This window comes from Ascaphus truei, chromosome 4 (assembly GCF_040206685.1).
Source record: "Ascaphus truei isolate aAscTru1 chromosome 4, aAscTru1.hap1, whole genome shotgun sequence".
In the NCBI taxonomy this organism is placed as follows: Eukaryota; Metazoa; Chordata; class Amphibia; order Anura; family Ascaphidae; genus Ascaphus; species Ascaphus truei.
In genome coordinates, this window is record NC_134486.1 from 347,357,895 (window position 1) to 347,379,456 (window position 21,562).

General features: G+C 45.0%; 1 protein-coding gene across 1 annotated transcript in view; it reads left to right on the forward strand.

The window, feature by feature from the left end:
* The window catches only part of CSMD1 (CUB and Sushi multiple domains 1), a 2,556,145-nt gene that overhangs the window by 2,340,678 nt on the left and 193,905 nt on the right, over positions 1–21,562 (forward strand). The window contains exons 47-50 of the mRNA XM_075598211.1: positions 2,398–2,586; positions 9,819–9,965; positions 10,734–10,922; positions 19,055–19,240. Coding sequence (XP_075454326.1) covers positions 2,398–2,586; positions 9,819–9,965; positions 10,734–10,922; positions 19,055–19,240 — 711 coding nt within the window. The remainder of the gene's footprint in view (positions 1–2,397; positions 2,587–9,818; positions 9,966–10,733; positions 10,923–19,054; positions 19,241–21,562) is intronic.

The window sequence follows — 21,562 nt, forward strand, 5'->3', positions numbered from 1 at the left end:
ACCTGGCCCGGGTAACTCATAGCCCTCAATACATTTTATTATTTTGTGTTTTAAGTTTAAGGTTACAATCAACAAAATAGATATCCCTTAGGCCGCGCTTATAGTCCCGGCGACAGCGACGCAACATCATGTCAAAACAATTGTATTGAATCTGTTGTGTGCGCCTATAGTAGGAACGATGCGATGGAGCGACGGATTGGTCGTGATCGCTGGAAGTCAATGAAAATTGATTTTTCAGCGACCACAGCATGACGTCAGCGGTCATGTGAGCGGTTCAGCCTATGAGGGCGAACCGCTCACAGCCATGCCCCCTGGTCGCCGTCTTGTCTCTAACACTATAAGCAAAAATCGCTGCTACAACGGTGACGGATGACGTCACGCCGTCACGCCGTCGCCGTACAAGGACTGTAAGCATGGCCTTAGAGGTATGCTGTTAGTAGACTGCTACAGCTGTTGTTCTGAATAACAGAGATTGTGGGGGTGCAACTTCTGATACATTTGGCTCTGACACCATATCCTGTTGATAAGGTGCCTTAGACTTGTAAAACCAATAACACTTGGTGTGCTTAAAGAAGCAAGTGGAATCACTTCCTGCAGTTTGTAGCATTTAATTTATTTTAAAATAAAGCATTTCAATTCAATATGTGTCTGGCAGTCTTGCAGATAGGACGGTGAATATTTGTGTTCCTGTTCTGTTGTACCGTAGCCACTGTTGTGCATATCCTTCATGTAACACCATGAGCGCCCTAGCTTCCTTTAAAAGCAGACCACTTCCACTTCCTGGTTCACAGTTTAATGTTCATTGTGGAGCACACCTGAAATACCTGTAAGATACCCTAATAGCTAGAGCAGTGAGCAGCTCAAAAGTAGGATGTGAGTGATGTGACAGTGATGTGACAGTGATGCTACCTATCAGCTGGTTTAGTTCACACTGCTAGAGCTGCATCCTAGAAAATATGTGGTTATGGGTTCTAGTTCTGTTGGGTCTAACACAATTCCAGTCATTATACTGGTGTTTTTGGCTTATCAACTCTATATAGTAGGTAATTAAATCATTTTAGGAAGTGTGGGGGCAGGACTCATTTAAATATACTTTGCATAGACATTATCATATCTCTCAGCCAGGTACCTCAGGTGTGTTCCTTTTTCAGCACAGGCATGTCCCCTTAATATGTTTGGAGGGACATTTGAGGGGATATATATACAACTGGCGACTGCTAAAATTAGAAAGCTCCTCCATAGTAATCCACGGATCCATACCCACAAAAAAAATTGGCCATCTCTACTAACAGGCAAAGTTCTCCTCCTTTCCTTGAAGGCTCTCCACTCATTTGGTCCTCCTCTACACATCAGCTTTGATCTCTCGCTATGCCCCTGGTCATCTCCAGTATTCTACCCCCAACTGTCCCCTTTCCAAGTCCTTTCACCTCTACTGCTCTCATTCGCCTTAAACCTTTTCCTCTCACTGACCCTTACCTGTGGAACTCCCTCAAACTCAGTATGCAGCAAGCACCTTCCTTCCCCACCCTTAAAACTCACTTCACTAATGGAACGCTCCAATAGCCTAGATTCATGGCTACTATCACACACCCAGAGTCCATTCTACCAATGACAACTAACTACTACACTTATTCCTTCACCTGCTGTCTCTGTAATTTTCTAATCATACCACTTAGATTGTATGCTCTCTGGGGCAGGGATTTCCTTTCCTATTGTATGATCTTACAGTATTTGTTGCACTTATTGTACTATAATACCCTCTACTCTATTGTCTCTCTTTTAAAGCACTAAGTACGTACAGCTGTTGATAATATAAAGATATACTTACATACAGCTAAAGGAGACAGTTTTTTGGATGTGCTAAAAGACAATTGCGTGGCCAAACTAATGAATCAACTACAGTAGGAAAAGGGTTCATTACAGGACCTATTAATATCAAACAATGTAGAAGTAATAACACATATTCAAGTGAAGGAACATTTGTGAAACCATGATCATAACATGGTCTAATTTAAAATAATTGATCAAATGACTCTTAATTTTACAAAGGCAGATTTTAGTAGACTAAAAAAGATTATAAAAGGAACATATTGGGATGAGGCGCTTGCCGGCAAAAACAAGATAAACGAGAAGTCTTTTAAACCTTGTCAGATTAATACATTTACAGATTTAAACACCTCCTAAAAATTGTAGTCCAGAAATAATCTATGCATAATGCATTTTATTTATATTTTTATATTCTCATTCAGGATACATTTTTATTTTACTTCCTAAATACTTTGGCACTTAATAAAAATGTATAACTATAACTGATATAGTGATATACAATAGAAACAAATATGGCTGGTTGTTAATACAGTACTCATTAAAATGTTTATTTGGTGTTTTCTTTCATAGCACAATGTCCTGCAAATGAAATACGTTCGGATTCATCTGGTGTAATTCTAAGTCCAGGATATCCAGGAAACTACCCCAACTCTCAGACCTGCTCTTGGAGCATTACAGTTGAACCAGGTTATAACATATCTATATTTGTGGAAACATTTCAAAGTGAAAAACAATTTGATGAGCTTCAGATGTTTGATGGTAAGAAATATAGAAATATTTTTTATTTTAGTGAATGATAAAATTACAAGTTTTTTGGCGACATTTTTTTCACTGTAATCATGTTTATGAGAACATTACATGTCATAAACTACTGTAGGATCTGACAATGCTCTTAGTTTGTTTTGTACATGTAACCCTTTTTGTGAACCGGCCGACCCACCCAATCTCACATTGGCCCCTCGTGGTCTAACCGGTTCCTTTCCCTGCAACACACCTGCTATAAGGGACTACTGGTACTGCATAACACCTGTGGCTCCAGGAGATCTGAGCCTCCGCTAGCTGGGAGCCTGGGGAAACCCTTACCATTACCTGGTGCAGTGCCTCCACTTACCCAGGATCCCCCGTTATGAAAGATAGCCCTGGGTAAGAAATACAATAACACACATAACGATAGAAAGAATACTAACACTTTACTGAGAACATAGCAAATACTATAACACATTACATAACATCATAACATAACCTGATGCTCTATCCGCATCACCTCAGCCCAATGTCTGGTGTTCCCACCCAGTGTCCTGTGATCCCCCACACCCAAATGTCCCGTAATACTACGGAGGTCGTGGGTGACTGCGCAGTCACTAAATTAAGCTAGTGCCCAGTTGGTGCACTTATAATACTTCAGAGGTACCTTCCGAGCACTCCGATGCTCGGGACCGCAACACACTTCTCAAAGGGTCAGACGTCCGTCTGATCCTTTCCAGGTACTTCTGCCGTGGACCCCAACGAGGGTCCCACCGCTCCACGGGAACTCAACCGTCTCTCGGTCACACCAACCGCATGGGAACAGCAACCGCCGCTATCCCTAACTAACCCTAACTACTCCTAGAGTGACAGTAACCCTAACCTAGGGCCTGTCCCTGATGAACCACAACCTGGGATGGCTTGAGGGAAACTCCTAGGGCCTGTGGAATAATAACCTGCCCCCTCCCCTAGCTACCCAGTCCTATCTGTATCTACTATTCACTAGATACTCCTAAAGCACCTGCAGCTGACACACCGCTCACACTGTCAGCCTGCAGGGATCCACACACGCTGCACACACTGCGCCCAGCACATGCAGCGACACATACACACAGCTGCACGCACACACAGCTACCTGAATGATACACACCATTCACTGGAACCCGCAGCAATTCCACTGCTTGCACACTGTGCCTCTTTGCCAGTGCCCACAGCCCTCTCCGCTGTGGCACTGCCAAACTTGCACCTTCCGCTCCTAAGGGTGACCTCCCTAGCTAGGGCCGTCCCTCTTCAGTTACCCCCTGCCCTTACCGGGAATTGGGGCCTGCCTGGGGATCTAGGGAGAACCCTTACCTGGTACAGGAGCCACGCGCTCCCTGCACCCTTCCTACTCCTTCCTTCTCCTCTGCCTGACTGACGCAGCAAAGCCCGGGAAATGTATCTATATTCCCGGGCTGAGCTTCCTCCAGCCCTATTGGCCGCAAGGGAGCACCTGACCTCTGTCTCCCTAAGCCTCCTGGGAGTTGTAGTCCCCAGGGGCTGCCTAAAGCATTGGGGCCGCGTGCGCACTTGCCCTGCGCATGCGCGAACCCCTAATGGCCGCCTCAACCTCTCTATCTTCTTCCCTACTCTCGCGCGATCTCTCCCTGCACTGGGGATCCTATCGCGCGCTTTCTGGTCCCTGCGCATGCGCGAACCTACGCGCAATGGCGGTGCACTCTCCTCCAGCCGCCGAGCCAGTGGCAACGCGATCGCGGCCCTAGCGACGGCCCGATCGTGTCCCCGGCAACCGTCCTGCACCAGAACACCGCAAGCTGCTCCCTGCTCTGGCCCCCACCCTCGCGAAGTGCCGGCGGGTCCATCGCAGCCTCCGGCGGCACCCGCTACCACACGGCACTCGCGGAGAGGGGCCAGAGAGTTTAAATTTACCTCAGGGCTACATTCTCCCCTTCGCAGAATCCCAACGCCCTCGCTTGGGTAGCAACCATACAGTGGGTTATATAATGGAAAATGCATTGTAACCGGTACATCAAACACAAGAAATTCCCCATTTGTACCCAACATCCCCGCATGGATACCCGAGGCCAGCTGAGTCTCAGAGTGGAGTGCCCCTAACAGACTGGGTGAGGGTATCCCACCTTGACTCCTGTGAGTCTTTTGGAACTCTAGACCTGTTTCTTCTGTCAAAACCCCGCCTCCCCCTCGCGAAAAAAAATAGTAAGGGGTCCTGGGTATTGACCCTTGCCGGATCCTCCGGTCTCGTCCCACGGGAGACAGGGAGGTTCAGTCTCTTGCCTCAATCCACCACATGGCGAACATAGCGCTCCATCGCGCACCTGGGAGAGGCCACAACTACCAGAGCGGTCTCAACAGAGTCTTTGTCCGCTCCAACAATCCCTTTAATGGTGACTTCTTCCGCGGACGGCACATCTTCTTCGGGTAGGCCCGCTTGGAGACTCTTCTCACAGGAGTATGTGTCGCTCCGGTCCGCTACACCGGATACCTTCATGAGGTCGGATTCGTTCCATGATCCGCAGAGATCTTCTGGGGGAGACATCTCCACCAGGACGCGATGACGGGGTGAGCCCATCGCCCAGGTGACCCTACCTTTGGAGTCACCAGGCTCCACGATCACCGGGGAGCTCACACCCGACACCCCTGGGGCAGTCAACTTACCCCTGTCGTTGTCGGCAGGTACTGATCCCAAGCCTGGGACCGCTGGTACCTCGGTGGTAGGCCGGACTGGCCGTTGCAGGGCACACGGGCCCACATCATGGTCTGTATCAGTTGAGGTGATTGGCTCGATGATCTCACTGGAGTGGTCCGCCGGCAGGCGCATCACCACGCTCGGTTGGTCGCTAGACTCATCACACATGGGCGGGGGTACAAACACCTTACCCTGGCCTTCCGGGATCTGTGGTTCTGGTCTCGGTGGTTCCTGCTCGGGAACCGGGTCTGGAACCGACATCTGGAGCTCCGCCTTCAGCGGCTCTGGCTCAGCGTCTTGAAAGTCTGTTTGGGCACACAGCCCCTCCACCACCTCCATCGCTGAAGTGGAAAAATTAGTAGCGGCTTCACCCACCTCGGTAGCACCATCAGGCGCCTCTTTCTCCGCAGGTCCCGCCATCAGAGGTTCCTGCTCCTCCATTTGCACGTTCCCTTTGAGAGGGTCTGCAACAGTGGTCTGGACACACGGGTCCCCGGAGGCCTCTGGAATTAAGACAAACTGAGGACAAGTATCATTTACTGTAGGAGGGAGGTCCAGCTCCTCCTCTTCTTTCTCGGCTGGTTCCGCCGCCTGGGGCAGGATAGGCTTTAGGAACCAGGCCCCGCAACACTCACATTGGGGCTCTCACGCCAGTGCCTCCCTCCGGGAACAGCCACATTTGAGGCTCCAACACTGGGTAAACATTTCTCCATTCACCTCAGTTGACCTGAAACCTAACTGTAACTGAGATGGTTCGACTCCATCTTTAAGGGCTTCACTCAGGCAGGGGCACATTAGCGTCATGACCTCCATTCCTGACAAATTCCAGGGCTCATACACATCAGGGTGTAACCCCTGGCAGTCTCTCTCATCCTCGGGGATGGAACACTCCATTTCTGCAACAGAGTCCTCTGCTGCTGGCGGTTTGGGTTGCAGGAACTGCGCCGCACAGTCAGGACACTTAGGCCCTTGGGTCAGCTCGCCAACGGCACACTCACATTCATTCAGACGGCCGTGCAGGCATTCTTCCCCGTCTACCACGGTCATCGTGAGAGCAACTGGTGACTCAGATGCTCCGTCCAGCCAGCCACCCATCGCTTTCCATTCTTTTAACGCACACGGGCACACCACCATTGGCAAGACTAAATGGGGGGCCCGTACGATTCTATACAGCCAAGGGTGTTTTTCTCGGCATCCCTTGCTTTCCTTAGGGGGAACAGAAATTTCTGATTTCTGCTCAAGACACTCCCTCCCCCTGGTGGACTCTAGAGGAGGGGCAGCACAGTCTTTCAGGGAATGTTGCGAGCTCTGTTCTGAGTCACTCACAGTGTGGGGGCGGGGCTCTGGCTTTCCCGCCAGTCCTGGGAGAAGGTTTGCAACATTTTCCTGTGCATGCTGGCAGTCAGCCGCACACGTGCCATTTTGATTTGGCGGGAGCCGCCATTTTAGGTGGGACTCACGGTCAATGTCTATAGGGCTCTCGGTGCAGGTAGAAACTGCCAAGTCAGGGTAGATAAAGGGGCACCCATCGGTCGGGCCCCCGGGCAAATTTAAGAACTTAGGGCCATCTTCCTCGCTTAGGGTCTGGCCTACATATATCAGGACTGTACTCCATTGCATGGTGTCATCATACCTTCGCCCTCTGACCCACGTACCCGCCAGTCCAGGGAGCTTCCGAACCTGCGCCTGGACTTCTAACAAGGGCACGCCAGCCGGGACTGCCCCCACGGCAATCACGCGGTTAGGAGTCACGTTCACCTTCAAGGCCCAAGCGTAGACCTCCTGCTTTGAGAGCACCCACATGGTGGAACAAAAATAGGACACAATTTAGCAAAAACATGTACAGGGCACCCCAGGTCTGATCTCTCAGCAGAGCCTCCAAATGTAACCCTTTTTGTGAACCGGCCGACCCACCCAATCTCACATTGGCCCCTCGTGGTCTAACCGGTTCCTTTCCCTGCAACACACCTGCTATAAGGGACTACTGGTACTGCATAACACCTGTGGCTCCAGGAGATCTGAGCCTCCACTAGCTGGGAGCCTGGGGAAACCCTTACCATTACCTGGTGCAGCGCCTCCACTTACCCAGGATCCCCCGTTATGAAAGAAAGCCCTGGGTAAGAAATACAATAACACACATAACGATAGAAAGAATACTAACACTTTACTGAGAACATAGCAAATACTATAACACATTAGATAACATCATAACATAACCTGATGCTTTATCCGCATCACCTCAGCCCAATGTCTGGTGTTCCCACCCAGTGTCCTGTGATCCCCCACACCCAAATGTCCCGTAATCCTACGGAGGTCATGGGTGACTGCGCAGTCACTAAATTAAGCTAGGGCTAAGTTGGTGCACTTATAATACTTCAGAGGTACCTTCCGAGCACTCCGATGCTCGGGACCGCAACACACTTCTCAAAGGGTCAGACGTCCGTCTGATCCTTTCCAGGTACTTCTGCCGTGGACCCCAACGAGGGTCCCACCGCTCCACGGGAACTCAACCGTCTCTCGGTCACACCAACCGCATGGGAACAGCAACCGCCGCTATCCCTAACTAACCCTAACTACTCCTAGAGTGACAGTAACCCTAACCTAGGGCCTGTCCCTGATGAACCGCAACCTGGGATGGCTTGAGGGAAACTCCTAGGGCCTGTGGAACAATAACCTGCCCCCTCCCCTAGCTACCCAGTCCTATCTGTATCTACTATTCACTAGATACTCCTAAAGCACCTGCAGCTGACACACCGCTCACACTGTCAGCCTGCAGGGATCCACACACGCTGCACACACTGCGCCCAGCACGTGCAGCGACACATACACACAGCTGCACGCACACACAGCTACCTGAATGATACACACCATTCACTGGAACCCGCAGCAATTCCACTGCTTGCACACTGTGCCTCTTTGCCAGTGCCCACAGCCCTCTCCGCTGTGGCACTGCCAAACTTGCACCTTCCGCTCCTAAGGGTGACCTCCCTAGCTAGGGCCGTCCCTCTTCAGTTACCCCCTGCCCTTACCGGGAATTGGGGCCTGCCTGGGGATCTAGGGAGAACCCTTACCTGGTACAGGAGCCACGCACTCCCTGCACCCTTCCTACTCCTTCCTTCTCCTCTGCCTGACTGACGCAGCAAAGCCCGGGAAATGTATCTATATTCCCGGGCTGAGCTTCCTCCAGCCCTATTGGCCACAAGGGAGCACCTGACCTCTGTCTCCCTAAGCCTCCTGGGAGTTGTAGTCCCCAGGGGCTGCCTAAAGCATTGGGGCCGCGTGCGCATTTGCCCTGCGCATGCGCGAACCCCTAATGGCCGCCTCAACCTCTCTATCTTCTTCCCTACTCTCGCGCGATCTCTCCCTGCACTGGGGATCCTATCGCGCGCTTTCCGGTCCCTGCGCATGCGCGAACCTACGCGCAATGGCGGCGCACTATCCTCCAGCCGCTGAGCCGGTGGCAACGCGATCGCGGCCCTAGCGACGGTCCGATCGCGTCCCCGGCAACCGTCCTGCACCAGAACACCGCAAGCTGCTCCCTGCTCTGGCCCCCACCCTCGCGAAGTGCCGGCGGGTCCGTCGCAGCCTCCGGCGGCACCCGCTACCACACGGCACTCGCGGAGAGGGGCCAGAGAGTTTAAATTTACCTCGGGGCTACATACACAATGTAGATTTTGCAGTATATTTAGAAATGGCTGTAAAACACCGGAAACGCCCATTGCAGTCAATAGAATTTTTGTCCGATAGTGTGATCGGTCGCTTTGAAGAATATTGCATAAGGCCCTAACAGAAAGAGAATTAAAAATCACTTAATTAGTGGAAGGTGAAAGGGTGTGACTTGTTATCACAAATAATATCTTAACAAGCATTTAATTCCAAAGAATACACCAACACAGCCAAAACATCTTATTTTAATAAATTCTTCTTTTTGACATCAAGATGTGATGCTTTTCTATCTATATTCTGTTTTGAATGACCATCTAGACAAAGTACATTTTTGGTAGCTTTAAGTGCAATCTAACTGGACAGCACAATTTCACAATAAAAATCACAGTTTTGGGCCACATATTTTACCATTAGATGTTTATAAGAAAATTACATGTCATAAACTACTGTATGGTCAGACAATGCTCTTAGTTTGCATTGTACAAATTATAGATTAAACAATTACTCAGCAGCATTTCATTTGAAATCAATTACTCATGTTTATATTGTAATTCTAAGGGGGTAATGCAATATAGTTAGAAACAGCATTTAAAAGCCAGAAACGCCCATTGCAGTCAATAGAATTTTTGTCTGATAACGGCGTGATCGATCATTTTGGAACATATTGAATAAGGCCCTAACATAAGGAAAATTAACAATCACTTTCATTAGTGGAAGGCAAAAGGGTGTGACTTGCAATCACAAATAATAACAACAAGCATTTTATTCCAAAGAATACATCAACACCACCAAAACATCTTATTTTAATGAATTAATATTTTTTTCTTTTTGACATCGACATGTGATGATTGTCTATCTATATTCTGTTTTGAAGGACCATCTGGACAAAGTCCTCTTTTGGTAGCTTTAAGTGGCAATCTAACTGGACAACAAAATTTCACAAGCAAAAGTAATAGTGTTTATCTTCGCTGGTCCACAGACCATGCAACAAATAAAAAAGGTTTCAAGATCCGTTATTCAGGTTAGTAAATTTGTGCAAAATAATATTTTCCATATCAGTATTTCTACAGTATGCTAATTTACAACTCGTTGAAAATAATTCACTGCAGCATTATAGTTTCTTCTATTTTTTATGAATTAATTGTGAAATTACATATAGCATTAATAGCTGCTATATTTTACTTTTCCACTATACCCAGGTTTAATCTTTGTTTGTCTGATAAGCATTCTAGAATTTCTCTATTTCAGAATTAAGAATCGTAATGGCAAGAAACAAATAAAAAAAATGGCACATGAGTCATTGCTCACTTCAGCAATGAAAACCTAATCCTTATAATAAAGAATGCATATTCAGAATAGAAAATATCACATTGATTTTACAAGACCTGTATATCTCAAGTATTAAATACATCCCCTGTTAAGACCGTACTGAATGTATTGTAAGTACTTAACAGTTTAGATAAAGCTCCTAAGATGTGCCAGAGTTATATTTGTATCACAATTGAGCATCATAAAAAAAAACAATATTATCTTTATCAAAAGGCCAACTATGGTCAAAAAGCTTTGGTATTTAATTTATGTTTTATACCTGTGTAATGCTGATTAATTAAATGCCAATTTGTGAGGTCATTTTGAGGATTGTCAAAATATCACAATAACTGAAATCTTTTGGGATGTAATTTAATGTCTGGTAATATGTCTTTGACTATGCATTCTCTCATAGGTCATCAACATATATAAAATAAAAAATTGAAAAATGTTTTCCTTCTAATGTGTTTTTTTTCCCCAGCTGCCTATTGTAGTTTGAATACAATGATAAATAATGGTGGAATTTTGAATAAGACAGGAGTAGAACTTGGATTTAGAGTTTACTACTACTGCAAACCAGGATACCAAATGATTGGAGACAGTAATGCCACATGCACAAAAAATGCAAATGGGATGTATGGATGGGATTTTCCAGCTCCAATATGTAAGGGTAAGGTACAGACATTTTAGAAAATTTGTTAGCAGTAAGATTTACAGTATACAGGCATATCCCACATTAACGTACGCAATGGGTCCAGAGCATGTATGTAAAGCGAAAATTTACTTAAAGTGAAGCACTACCTTTTTTCCACTTTTCGATGCATGTACTGTACTGCAATTGTTATATACGTGTATAACTGATGTAAATAACGCATTTGTAACAGGCTCTAGTCTCCCCGCTTGCGCACAGCTTCAGTACAGGTAGGGAGCTGGTATTGCTGTTCGGGACGTGCTGACAGGTGCATGCACAAGCTGCTGTTTGCCTATTGGGCGATATGTCCTTACTCGCGAGTGTAGTTAAAGTGAGTGTCCTTAAACCGGGTCCTTAAACCGGGGTATGCCTGTACCTGTTTAATAAGAAAGTTCATGCAGAGCAAGATAAATGTATAATAAATAGAAGAGCACATTTCATAGACGTGAGAAGAAGGAGAAATTATAAACAAAAAAGCCTTATCTGATAATAACAATCAAAGGGGGATTTGAAGAGAGGAAACAATGCACAGTAGGATCAAAAGGAACAGTACAGAAGCAACAACCACAGGTTGAATAAACATATTGTATGAGAAGAAGATTAGTCAAATTTGAGATTCCATCCATGTTTTTCAAATTGATTGTTAACATTTGGAGGCTGAAAATGAAATATTGGCTATTTCCATTGCAATAATCCATATTGCTCTTAAAAACATGTTATTGTTGCCTAATTATAGACATGTGGTTATCTGATATCATCGTACAATGTCAATAGTCAGTACAGGCTGGGAAGTGAGCTGCGACAGAGCTGCGAGCAGTATTGAATCAAACTTGTAACTGGATTTTGCGCACATTTCTGCCCTCCTGATTTTGCTGTATTGTAAGAAATCTAGTTTGTTTTTATGCAAAGAAAGTACTACAGTTGCTTTCAACTTGTGGGAACAGCTTTGAAGGAGGAGTCAGTCACAAAACATTGCCCTTTTTACTTATTTTCCTGTATCCGTATACCTTTTCAGTATTTTTCTTTTTATTACTTGTCTTTATTTTTTAGATTTTTGCATTCTTAAATGTATACCCTTTTTGTGCTCCACGTTTGTTTGCTCCTTAGCCGTCACTCTATTTACCTCTTATTGGGGTTATTTTTGCAGCTATCTTACGATACTAGAACGATAATAGTGCGTTCTGCCAGTCCTATTTTGTTTGTGTCCATAGTATCTATGAGAGCTGAGGATATGTATTGCTACTTTTCTTTAATATTTTTGTAATTTGAACTTTAGTTGTTTTCAACAGCTCCATTTGCATAGTGTAAGGAATCGGGGGCCACTTCCCTTGCAGCGTGACCCCTCCTTACCCAGTACCAGTACTGCAGCGGCTGCTGACCCTGCCCCCATCGCTACCCATGCCGCCGCCCAGTACATACCTTGAACTCTGCCGTCGCCATCTTGGATTCTGGCACTGGTGTTACAGACTCTCAGCTGGGCTCTACTATTTCCCGGTCTCTCAGCCACTCACGAGCAGCTCCTCGACACGCCTCTGCCATGCCCCTCGTCCGGATTGGTCACTGTCGCTTTAAATATCCTGCTTTGACTTCACTTCCTTGCTCTGCATAGCTCCTTGCTTCCTGTGTAGCCTGGAAACTGTGTCGTGCTCCTGTTTGTCTTTACTCCTACATATTTGAACCGGCTTGTCTGACTTACCCCTCTGGCTCCCGACTTCGGCTTACCCATCACGATTCTTACCTCTCAGACCCTTGGACACGGAAACGGATTTAACTACGGAACTCTCTATACTCCTGAACTCGGCAAGTACAACGACTATTCTAAATCTTAACCCAGGCCTGGCCACGCTACAACCACATCCCGGACCCGCTCCCTCTGCTGTCGGTGTGTATATTTAACATCCCACCTCAGTACAGGGACTGGCCTGGTCTGCGGCCTGCACAGCGTGACATTATGCAGAGCCCAACAGAAACAGACCTGACTGAGGTGGGCCAACTAATCAGGGAACTTGCGATTTGCATTGATACTTTGGGAACTCAGATCACAAGCCTGGTACAACAGCTTTCCTAGCTTTCACTACAGCCTTTTCCGGCCCCAGCCGCACAGGGTGGCGACCGGCCATCAGAACTCAGGATTCCTACGCCTAAAGCATATACGGGTGACCCTCTAGCCTGTCGTGGGTTTTTGAACCAATGTGAAATACAATTTGAGATTTCTCCCAGCCTGTTCCCCACCGGATGCACCAAGGAAGCCTATGTTTACTGTCTTTTAACAGGGGACGCCTTGGCGTGGGCCTCTCCCATCTGGGAGTTGCGTGCGGAAACCACCCAGGATTACCAGCTCTTCTGCCAATAATTCCAGCAGGTATTTGATATTCCCGCCCGCAGAGATACTGCTGCTGCTTCTCTTGTTCAATTGTCTCAAGGTTGTAGGTCCGTAGCCAAATATATTGGAATTCCGGACTGTCGCGGCGGAGATGCATTGAAACCAAGAAGCCCTTATTGCTGTGTTTTGGCAAGGTTTGTCCGACTCTGTAAAGGATGAACTTGCAGTTCAGCCCAGGCCCCAGGGATTAGAGGAATTGATTACACTATGCATACGAGTGGATCAGCGCCTTCAACAGCGCCGTCATGAACGCCAGCGTCCCAGAATTTTCTCTTCTGACCCTATTCTTCCCAGATCCTTCCCAGCTATTCGTCCTGTTCTAGACACTGTGGAACCCATGCAGATTGCCAGTCAAGTGTTCCATAATACCGACAGGACTACCGATAGAACCCCTGACCGGACTGCCGAAAGGGCTCGTCGCCGGAATGAGGGCCTTTGCTACTACTGTGGATCTCCTGAACATACGGTACGTTTTTGTCCTTTAAGGCCCAAAGAACAAACACGACCAATGGGGCAAGAGGGACTCATTTTGGGGTCAATATCTTCTCACCCCATCTCTGAAGAGGAACTCCCTAAGAGAATTATGCTTCCAGTCTCGCTTGAAGGTCCGAATTTTCGCGTAACCACAGCCGCTTTTCTTGATTCAGGATCCGGTGGTAACTTTGTGGATCAAGATTTTGCTACTCTTAACAAGATTCTGCTCATCGCTAAGAAATCGCCGATTGGCCTCGAGGCTATTGATGGTCGTCCTTTGCAACCTGCCTTCATCACGTTAGAGACTCTTCCTCTCACCCTTTCTGCCGGTACTCATACCAAAATCATTTCCTTTGACGTGATGCACTCTCCTGCCATTCCAGTTATCCTAGGATTACCCTGGCTACAGCAGCACAACCCACGCATTGATTGGAGGGATGGCAAGACAATTCAGTGGGAGCCAGAGTCAGACGCCTCACCATTGCCGGTCATTTCTCCTACCACAGTCCTCGCGGGAGTGGAAACGCCCCCGGCTAATGATTCCGCTCTTCCTGAAGCATATGCGGATTTCATCGACGTGTTTAGCAAGACACAATCGGAGGTTCTACCACCTCACAGACCTTATGATTGCCCCATTAATCTGGTTCCCGGCGCTGTTTTTCCGAAATGTAAGTCCTACCCCTTGTCTCTCCCTGAAACTGAAGCCATGGCAGCATACATCAAAGAAAACCTTGAAAAAGGATTCATTCGTAATTCTTCGTCCCCCGCTGGTGCCGGTTTCTTTTTTGTCAAAAAGAAAGATGGATCCCTGAGACCATGCATTGATTACCGAGGTCTCAATCTCATCACAGTCAAGAATCGATACCCCCTTCCGCTGATCTCCGAACTTTTTGATAGGCTTCAAGGGGCAAAAAAAATTTCCAAGCTAGACCTCTGAGGAGCTTACAATCTTGTTCGCATCCGAGAAGGCGATAAATGGAAGACTGCCTTCAATACCAGGAGCGGCCACTACGAGTATCTTGTAATGGCCTTCGGCTTATGCAATGCTGCTGCTGTTTTTCAGGATTTCATGAATGATGTCTTCCGTGATGTTTTCAACTCTTTCGTAATCGTCTATCTGGACGATATCCTAATTTTTTCTAAAAATCTTCAAGATCATGTCCAGCATACCAGGCTCGTTCTCGCTCGCCTTCGTGTCAATAATAATCTCTACGCTAAGCTCGAGAAATGTCTTTTTCATCAAACCTCTACTGCCTTCTTAGGCTATATAATTTCAGATAAAGGATTTTCAATGGACCCTGAAAAACTTAAGGCTGTTTTGGATTGGCCTCAGCCCAACTCTCTCAAAGCCATCCAGCATTTTTTGGGCTTCTCCAATTACTATAGGAAATTCATCCGACATTTTTCCACCACTGTGGCTCCCATTACGGCCCTTACCAAGAAGGGAGCTGACCCGTCTGTATGGCCTCCGCAGGCCGTCTCGTCCTTCGAAACCCTGAAACAAGCTTTCGTCTCGGCACCCATCCTGCGACATCCCGATGTTAGTCTTCCTTTTACTTTAGAAGTTGATGCGTCTGATTGTGGTGCTGGCGCCATCCTGTCCCAGAGATTCTTCCCTCAAGATAAGCTTCATCCATGCGGTTGTTTTTCAAAGAAGTTTTCGCCCGCTGAAAAGAACTATGATGTTGGCAATAGAGAGCTCTTGGCTATCAAGATGGCCTTACAGGAATGGCGACATCTCCTGGAAGGTTCCCATGAACCTATTTCTATATTGACCGACCATAAAAATCTTCTGTATATCGAAAATGCACGTCGTCTGGGGTCTCGTCAAGCTCGCTGGGCACTATTTTTCTCAAGATTTAATTATACTCTGTCTTATATTCCTGGTTCTAAGAACACAAAAGCTGATGCCTTGTCCCGACAATTTTCTCCGGAGGAAAGATCCGAAGAAACCCCTGAAACTATCGTACCCTCTAAGTTTATAATTTCCGCTAACTCATTTGACATTCTCGAAAAGATTGTTGAAGCTCAAACACAAATTCCGGTGGTCTAGAGGTACCGGAAGGAACTCTTTATGCCGCACCCAGGTTTCATCAAAAGATATTAGAATGGGGTCACTCTGTCTGTTCAGCCGGCCATCCCGGCTTCAAAAGAACTTTGGATCTTATCAAGCGTACTTTTTGGTGGCCTAATATGGCAAAGATGGTTCATGAATTTACTAGTGCTTGTCCAGTATGCGCACAAAACAAGACTCTTCATCAAAGACCCTCAGGCTTTCTCATGCCCTTGCCAGTACCTGAACGTCCATGGTCACATATTTCAATTGATTTCATTGTGGATCTACCCCCTTCCAGAGGGATGAATACCATTTTGGTCATCGTTGACCGTTTTTCAAAACAGGCCCACTTTGTTCCACTCAAAGCACTTCCCTCCTCGCCCATCCTAGCTGATATCTTCACCAAGGAGGTGTTTCGCATCCATGGGATACCTACATCCATAGTCTCGGACCGAGGCACGCAATTTATATCGAAATTTTGGCGGGCTTTCTCCAAGAGGCTTGGCATGGCGCTATCCTTCTCGTCAGGCTATCACCCCCAGACTAATGGGCAAACAGAAAGACTAAATCAAACGCTGGAACAATACCTGCGGTGTTTTATTTCCGATTCCCAGGATAATTGGGTTGACCTGCTACCTTGGGCAGAATTTGCAACCAATTCACTTCGTAATGAATCCACGCACGAAACCCCGTTCTTCGTGAATTATGGTTTCCACCCAAGTCGACTGCCAATCTCAAACATTCTGATAGGAGTGCCAGCGGCTGATGAACGGGTAACTACTCTTCAGAAGTCATGGATCAAGATTCAGTCCGCGCTTCTTAGCGCCGCTCAGAAATTCAAGTCTCAGGCAGACCACGTCATCAACAGGCCCCTAATTACAAGCTAGGGGACCGAGTTTGGCTTTCGTCTAAGAATATCAAGTTGAAGTCTCCGACCCTGAAATTATCACCTCGATTCTTAGGGCCTTTTCTGATCCAGGAACAAATCAATCCTGTGGCATTTCATCTGCAACTTCCGTCTTCCATGAGGATTCCAAACGTATTCCACGTTTCCTTGCTCAAACCATTCGTCCAGAGCAAACGGTTCCCTGCTAAGACCCATAGACCCAAACCAGTCACGGCCAAGGACAACCTGAATTCGAAATCCAGACAATATATATATTTGAAAAGGGAGCTAGATCACAAACAGGGAATTCCAGACTTGAAAGCCTGACATCAATAGTGAGAAGATATTTTAAGGCTTAGTACAGGATAATATTCAGGAATACCTAAAGGATAACAAAAGTATTAGTAATAGTTAGCATGCATTTATGAAGAATAGGTCTAGCCAAACTAACATAATTAGTTTCTTTGAGGTGGTAAGTAGGAATTTAGACCAGGGTAATGCAGTTGATGTAGTCTACTTTGAGTTTTCAAAGGCTTTTGAAACAGTGCCACACGAGGTTAGTTTACAAAATAATGGAAATTGGACTCTGTAAAAATATTTTGGAAGTGAATTGAAAACTGGTTGATGGATAGACAACAAAGTGTTGTCGTGAATGGAAACTTTTTTGATGTTGGAATAAAGTGAGTGGAGTACCTCAAGGATTGGTACTGGGCCACTGCTTTTTAACTTGTTTCTTCATTATATTGATGTTGGCATTCTCGATCTGTGCTGATGACACTAAATTGTGTAATGTAGTAAAATTAGAGCAGGATGTAATTTCTCTCCAGAAGGACTTGGAGAGACTGGAAAACCTGGCTGGTAAAGGGCAGATGGGGTTTAATATAGATAAATGTAAGATTATGCATTTGGGAAACAAGAATAAACAGGCAACTTACAAATTAAAAGGGGGAAATTAGGTAAATTCTTGATTGAGAAGGATTTAGGAGTGCTTGTAGACAGCAGGGTTAGCAATAGTGCCCAATGTCATGCAGTAGCTGCAAAGACAAATAAGATCTTATCTTGCGTTAAATGGGGAATTAATGGAAGGGAAGTAGGCATAAGGGAGGATATGATAACTATATACAATTTTTTTTTGGGGGTGGGGGCGGAAATACAAGCAGCTTTTAAAAAGAACTATTCATCCAAAAGGCAGAACAAACGGACACAGGGTCATATCTTAAGGTTGGAGGAAAGTTGATTTCATCAGCAACAAAGGAAAGTGTTCTTTACAGTAAGGGCAGTTAAAATGTGGAATTCATTACCCATGGAGACTGTAATGGCAGATACAATAGATATCTTCTATAAAAGGTTGTACATCTTTATAGAAAGAAAAGGTATACAGGGTTATACGAAATAAGTAAAACATGGGAAGAATGTTGATCGAGGGAGAAATCTGAATGCCATTAGTTAGGAAGGAATTTCAAGTTTCCCTTATGAGAGAGCATTGGATGATGTTTGACTGAGTTTTATTTGTTTGCCACCCTCTGGATCAAAATACTGTAAATACATAGGATAACTTTATGTCATCTAAATTTAGAATAGGTTGATGGATATATGTCTTTTTTATCCTCATCTGCTATGTTACTACTGTACTGTATGTACACAATGGGGAAAATGATGTCGTTTTAAATGTTTGGGAATCTGTACAAACAATAGACAAAATACAAAATGGTATATTGTTATTACTAACCAGAAAATTTATTTTTTTATGGCTAGGTATAATATTTGATTATAAAATATTGCCTTGCTAATATATCTTGCTTGATGCATTTTATTTCAGTACATGCATATTTGGGAAAGTTGAATGCAAACAACGTCAGATAAATATTGACGAATGATCCTTTCTCCCAGAACTTTAGCAGGATTTTACAGAATGATTATTAAAGGGGAAGTTTTACAGTAAATGAATAGTAACTTGATACTTTAACACAAATGGTATTTAGTATATCATTTTAGTAACCCTTTAGATTTTTTTAGATTATTAAAAGCAGCAAATAAAAAGACAGGTTAAAATGTCTGTCCATTAACCTATTAAACATATAATTGACAGTGTTTGGGATTGAACATGTAGTTTGCAATTTCTTCCATAATTCTGCATTGCACCAATGAACTGAATTTTAAATCTAATTGTCTAAAAATTGAATAACATTATGCTGCTGATTGGATCAGCAAATACATTACATCCCTGCCAGGGATCTAATAATATTTACATTTCTGCATATTTTTCATAAAAAATGATGTGTAAAACTATAAATTATTATTTATGTTTTCAGCTGTATCCTGCGGGATTACCCAGTCGCCTGGAAATGGTTCAGTTTCTGGAAATGAGTTCACTTTAGGAAGTAAAGTGATATATGAATGTAATGAGGGCTACAGATTACAATCTAGTCAACATTCAACAGCAGTATGTCAAGAAGATGGATCATGGAGTAATGCAGGCAAACCACCTGTTTGTCAGCGTAAGTATAAAGGAACACTATTTTCTCTCATATTATCAAATTGCTTGCCTTATATTCGAGATATAGTAGAGGCCAGGGTACACAGGTATTTAAATGTAATAGAGAATGGTCCTTTCTGAAAGAAGACATCTATGTGTATCATTTTTTTTTAAACCAGCATTTTTTATCTGGGGGGTTCTTTGAAGCTGAACTTTGGTTCTCAGAGCTCCAGCAACCCTAAAGATAAACAGTTTATTACAACCAACCAATCACAGCTCACTCAAATGTATAGCATATGCCATAATCGTCCTAGCAGCCATTATACAGATGTAGCAAGACTTACTATTTTCAGGCACTAGGGCAATCCATGAGACTGCAAAGATGCCCCAGTGCCAGAGGATTTTCACTGCGGTGGATGGGATCCGGAAGCATGGTCCCAACAGTGTGACCATAACAGAACTATTTTAGGAGCCACAGCTTTAAGCTTTTTCAGCGGTGGCTCTGGGGACAGTAAGTCTCAAAGTCAGTACATCTACTGTATACATATGTAGCCCAATTTATCTTCCTGAGATTTGACAGGATAAAGGACATTAGCACACCCTAGTAATGGGGAATATTTCCAGCAGCCAATAATAAAGCTGTTGTATGCAGTAATGGCTGCTTCTAGATGTGTGAAATTTGTTTTTCACAAGGTCATGAACAATGCAAAATTAGCCATTTTTAATTGGCGAAGAAAGCCGTGGGTGAGTCACAAGTGATTCGCTAGGCATTAAATCAATAGGCGTTTAGCCAATGTGCATTGCAATTTTACATTTCACTTAGTCTTGAGACTATAAATAGGTCTCACACACCATGTCCTTCTGCATTTGGCAGGGAGCTCAGTGTGGGAGAGGGGGTGCATACACACAATAGACTGTGATCTACTGAATGATCAATCACACTCAGTAAATTATTATAAAACAATGATGATGTCTAATATTGGGAAAAGAGGGCACTGGTGTGGTGGCGGTGCTGCTGATGGTCATCAAGGTGGGGAAGGGGAGACTAGTGCTAGTTCTGCACCCTTACCGAGTGGGCTCAAGGCTACTTTGTCAGCTTCAGAAACAGTACACACTGTTATTAGGCAAAATCGGCCAATGCCACATCATTATCCATGTAAAGAGGGGTTAGGCTGCACTCCACAAAATAGATAAATTAGACATACAGTTTACCGGTGCTGTTGGTTCAAGGAAGTACCTGCCAGGCAATTTCCAAAATGTACTCCGGAAAGAAGGATCCAGCGCTCCACGGTTTTCTAAATAAAGTAAATTTATTGTGCCACACAACGTTTCGACCAATAGGTCTTTCTCAAGTGACTAGGCATACACCAAATGAGGATATACCCAGTATATATATCCTCAACCATAAACAAAACAACAGGTGAAAACAAGTAAAAAAAATCACCCCAGCCGTCCCCAATCCGTCTCCCCTGATCAGTCCTATCATCATTCTGTGCCACAATAGTTCGTGAGAGTCTTCTTCCGGTTTCTTGGTCTTCTTCCGTTTTTTGCGTTCCAAAGACATCATCCTCTCTTCTGAGCATGCGCCGTCAGTGCTTGCGTTCCAGCGCCATCTTCTTCTATATGCCGGCCAGGTCTGACATCTGCCACTGCATCTGGATTGGTTCTCTTGTCCTCGCGATACTTCGGGGGCTGCTCACACATCTTGTGAGTTGTAGGCCTTCCCTCTCTCTGCGTCGCCGGTTGGGTTATCCACCTGCATCCTCCTTCGCCATGGTTTCTTTGTCGTCATTCTGGTCTTCAGCTCTCCTCCTGTGTATGTTGGCTATTCTTCCATGTCTCTCAGTGTGGAATATAAGTCCTTGATATGCATAGAAAAAGTTTTTATGTGATCAGGGGTGACATTTAATAATGTGAACCAGTGTAAAAAAGTAGAAAGTGCAATAAAAACATGTATTAAAAACTTTGGAATGCTTATCAGTCTGTTCTGAAGCTTTCTCACATATAAGACAATAACACCAACAGCAGCCATGCAACCTGAAAACACTTCTATCTCCTATTAAGAAAACAGTTAAATGATATGTAATCATTTAACCCTTTAGGGTAAACTGTATCTAAATTGTATGTCCAGTATGTCTCTCGTTGTAATAAAAGCGTATTAATATCAATGCCTGTTGCTTTTCTTTTTACATGCTCTATGCCCATTAAACGAAGGGATGAGACTGGATGTTTGTGGTCTGTACAGTGGTCAATAAAAACAGTATTTTCTGATTTATTGTTGATCCTGCTTTTATGTTCAATAAATCTGGTCTTTAGACTCCTGTTTGTTTTATCCACATATAAA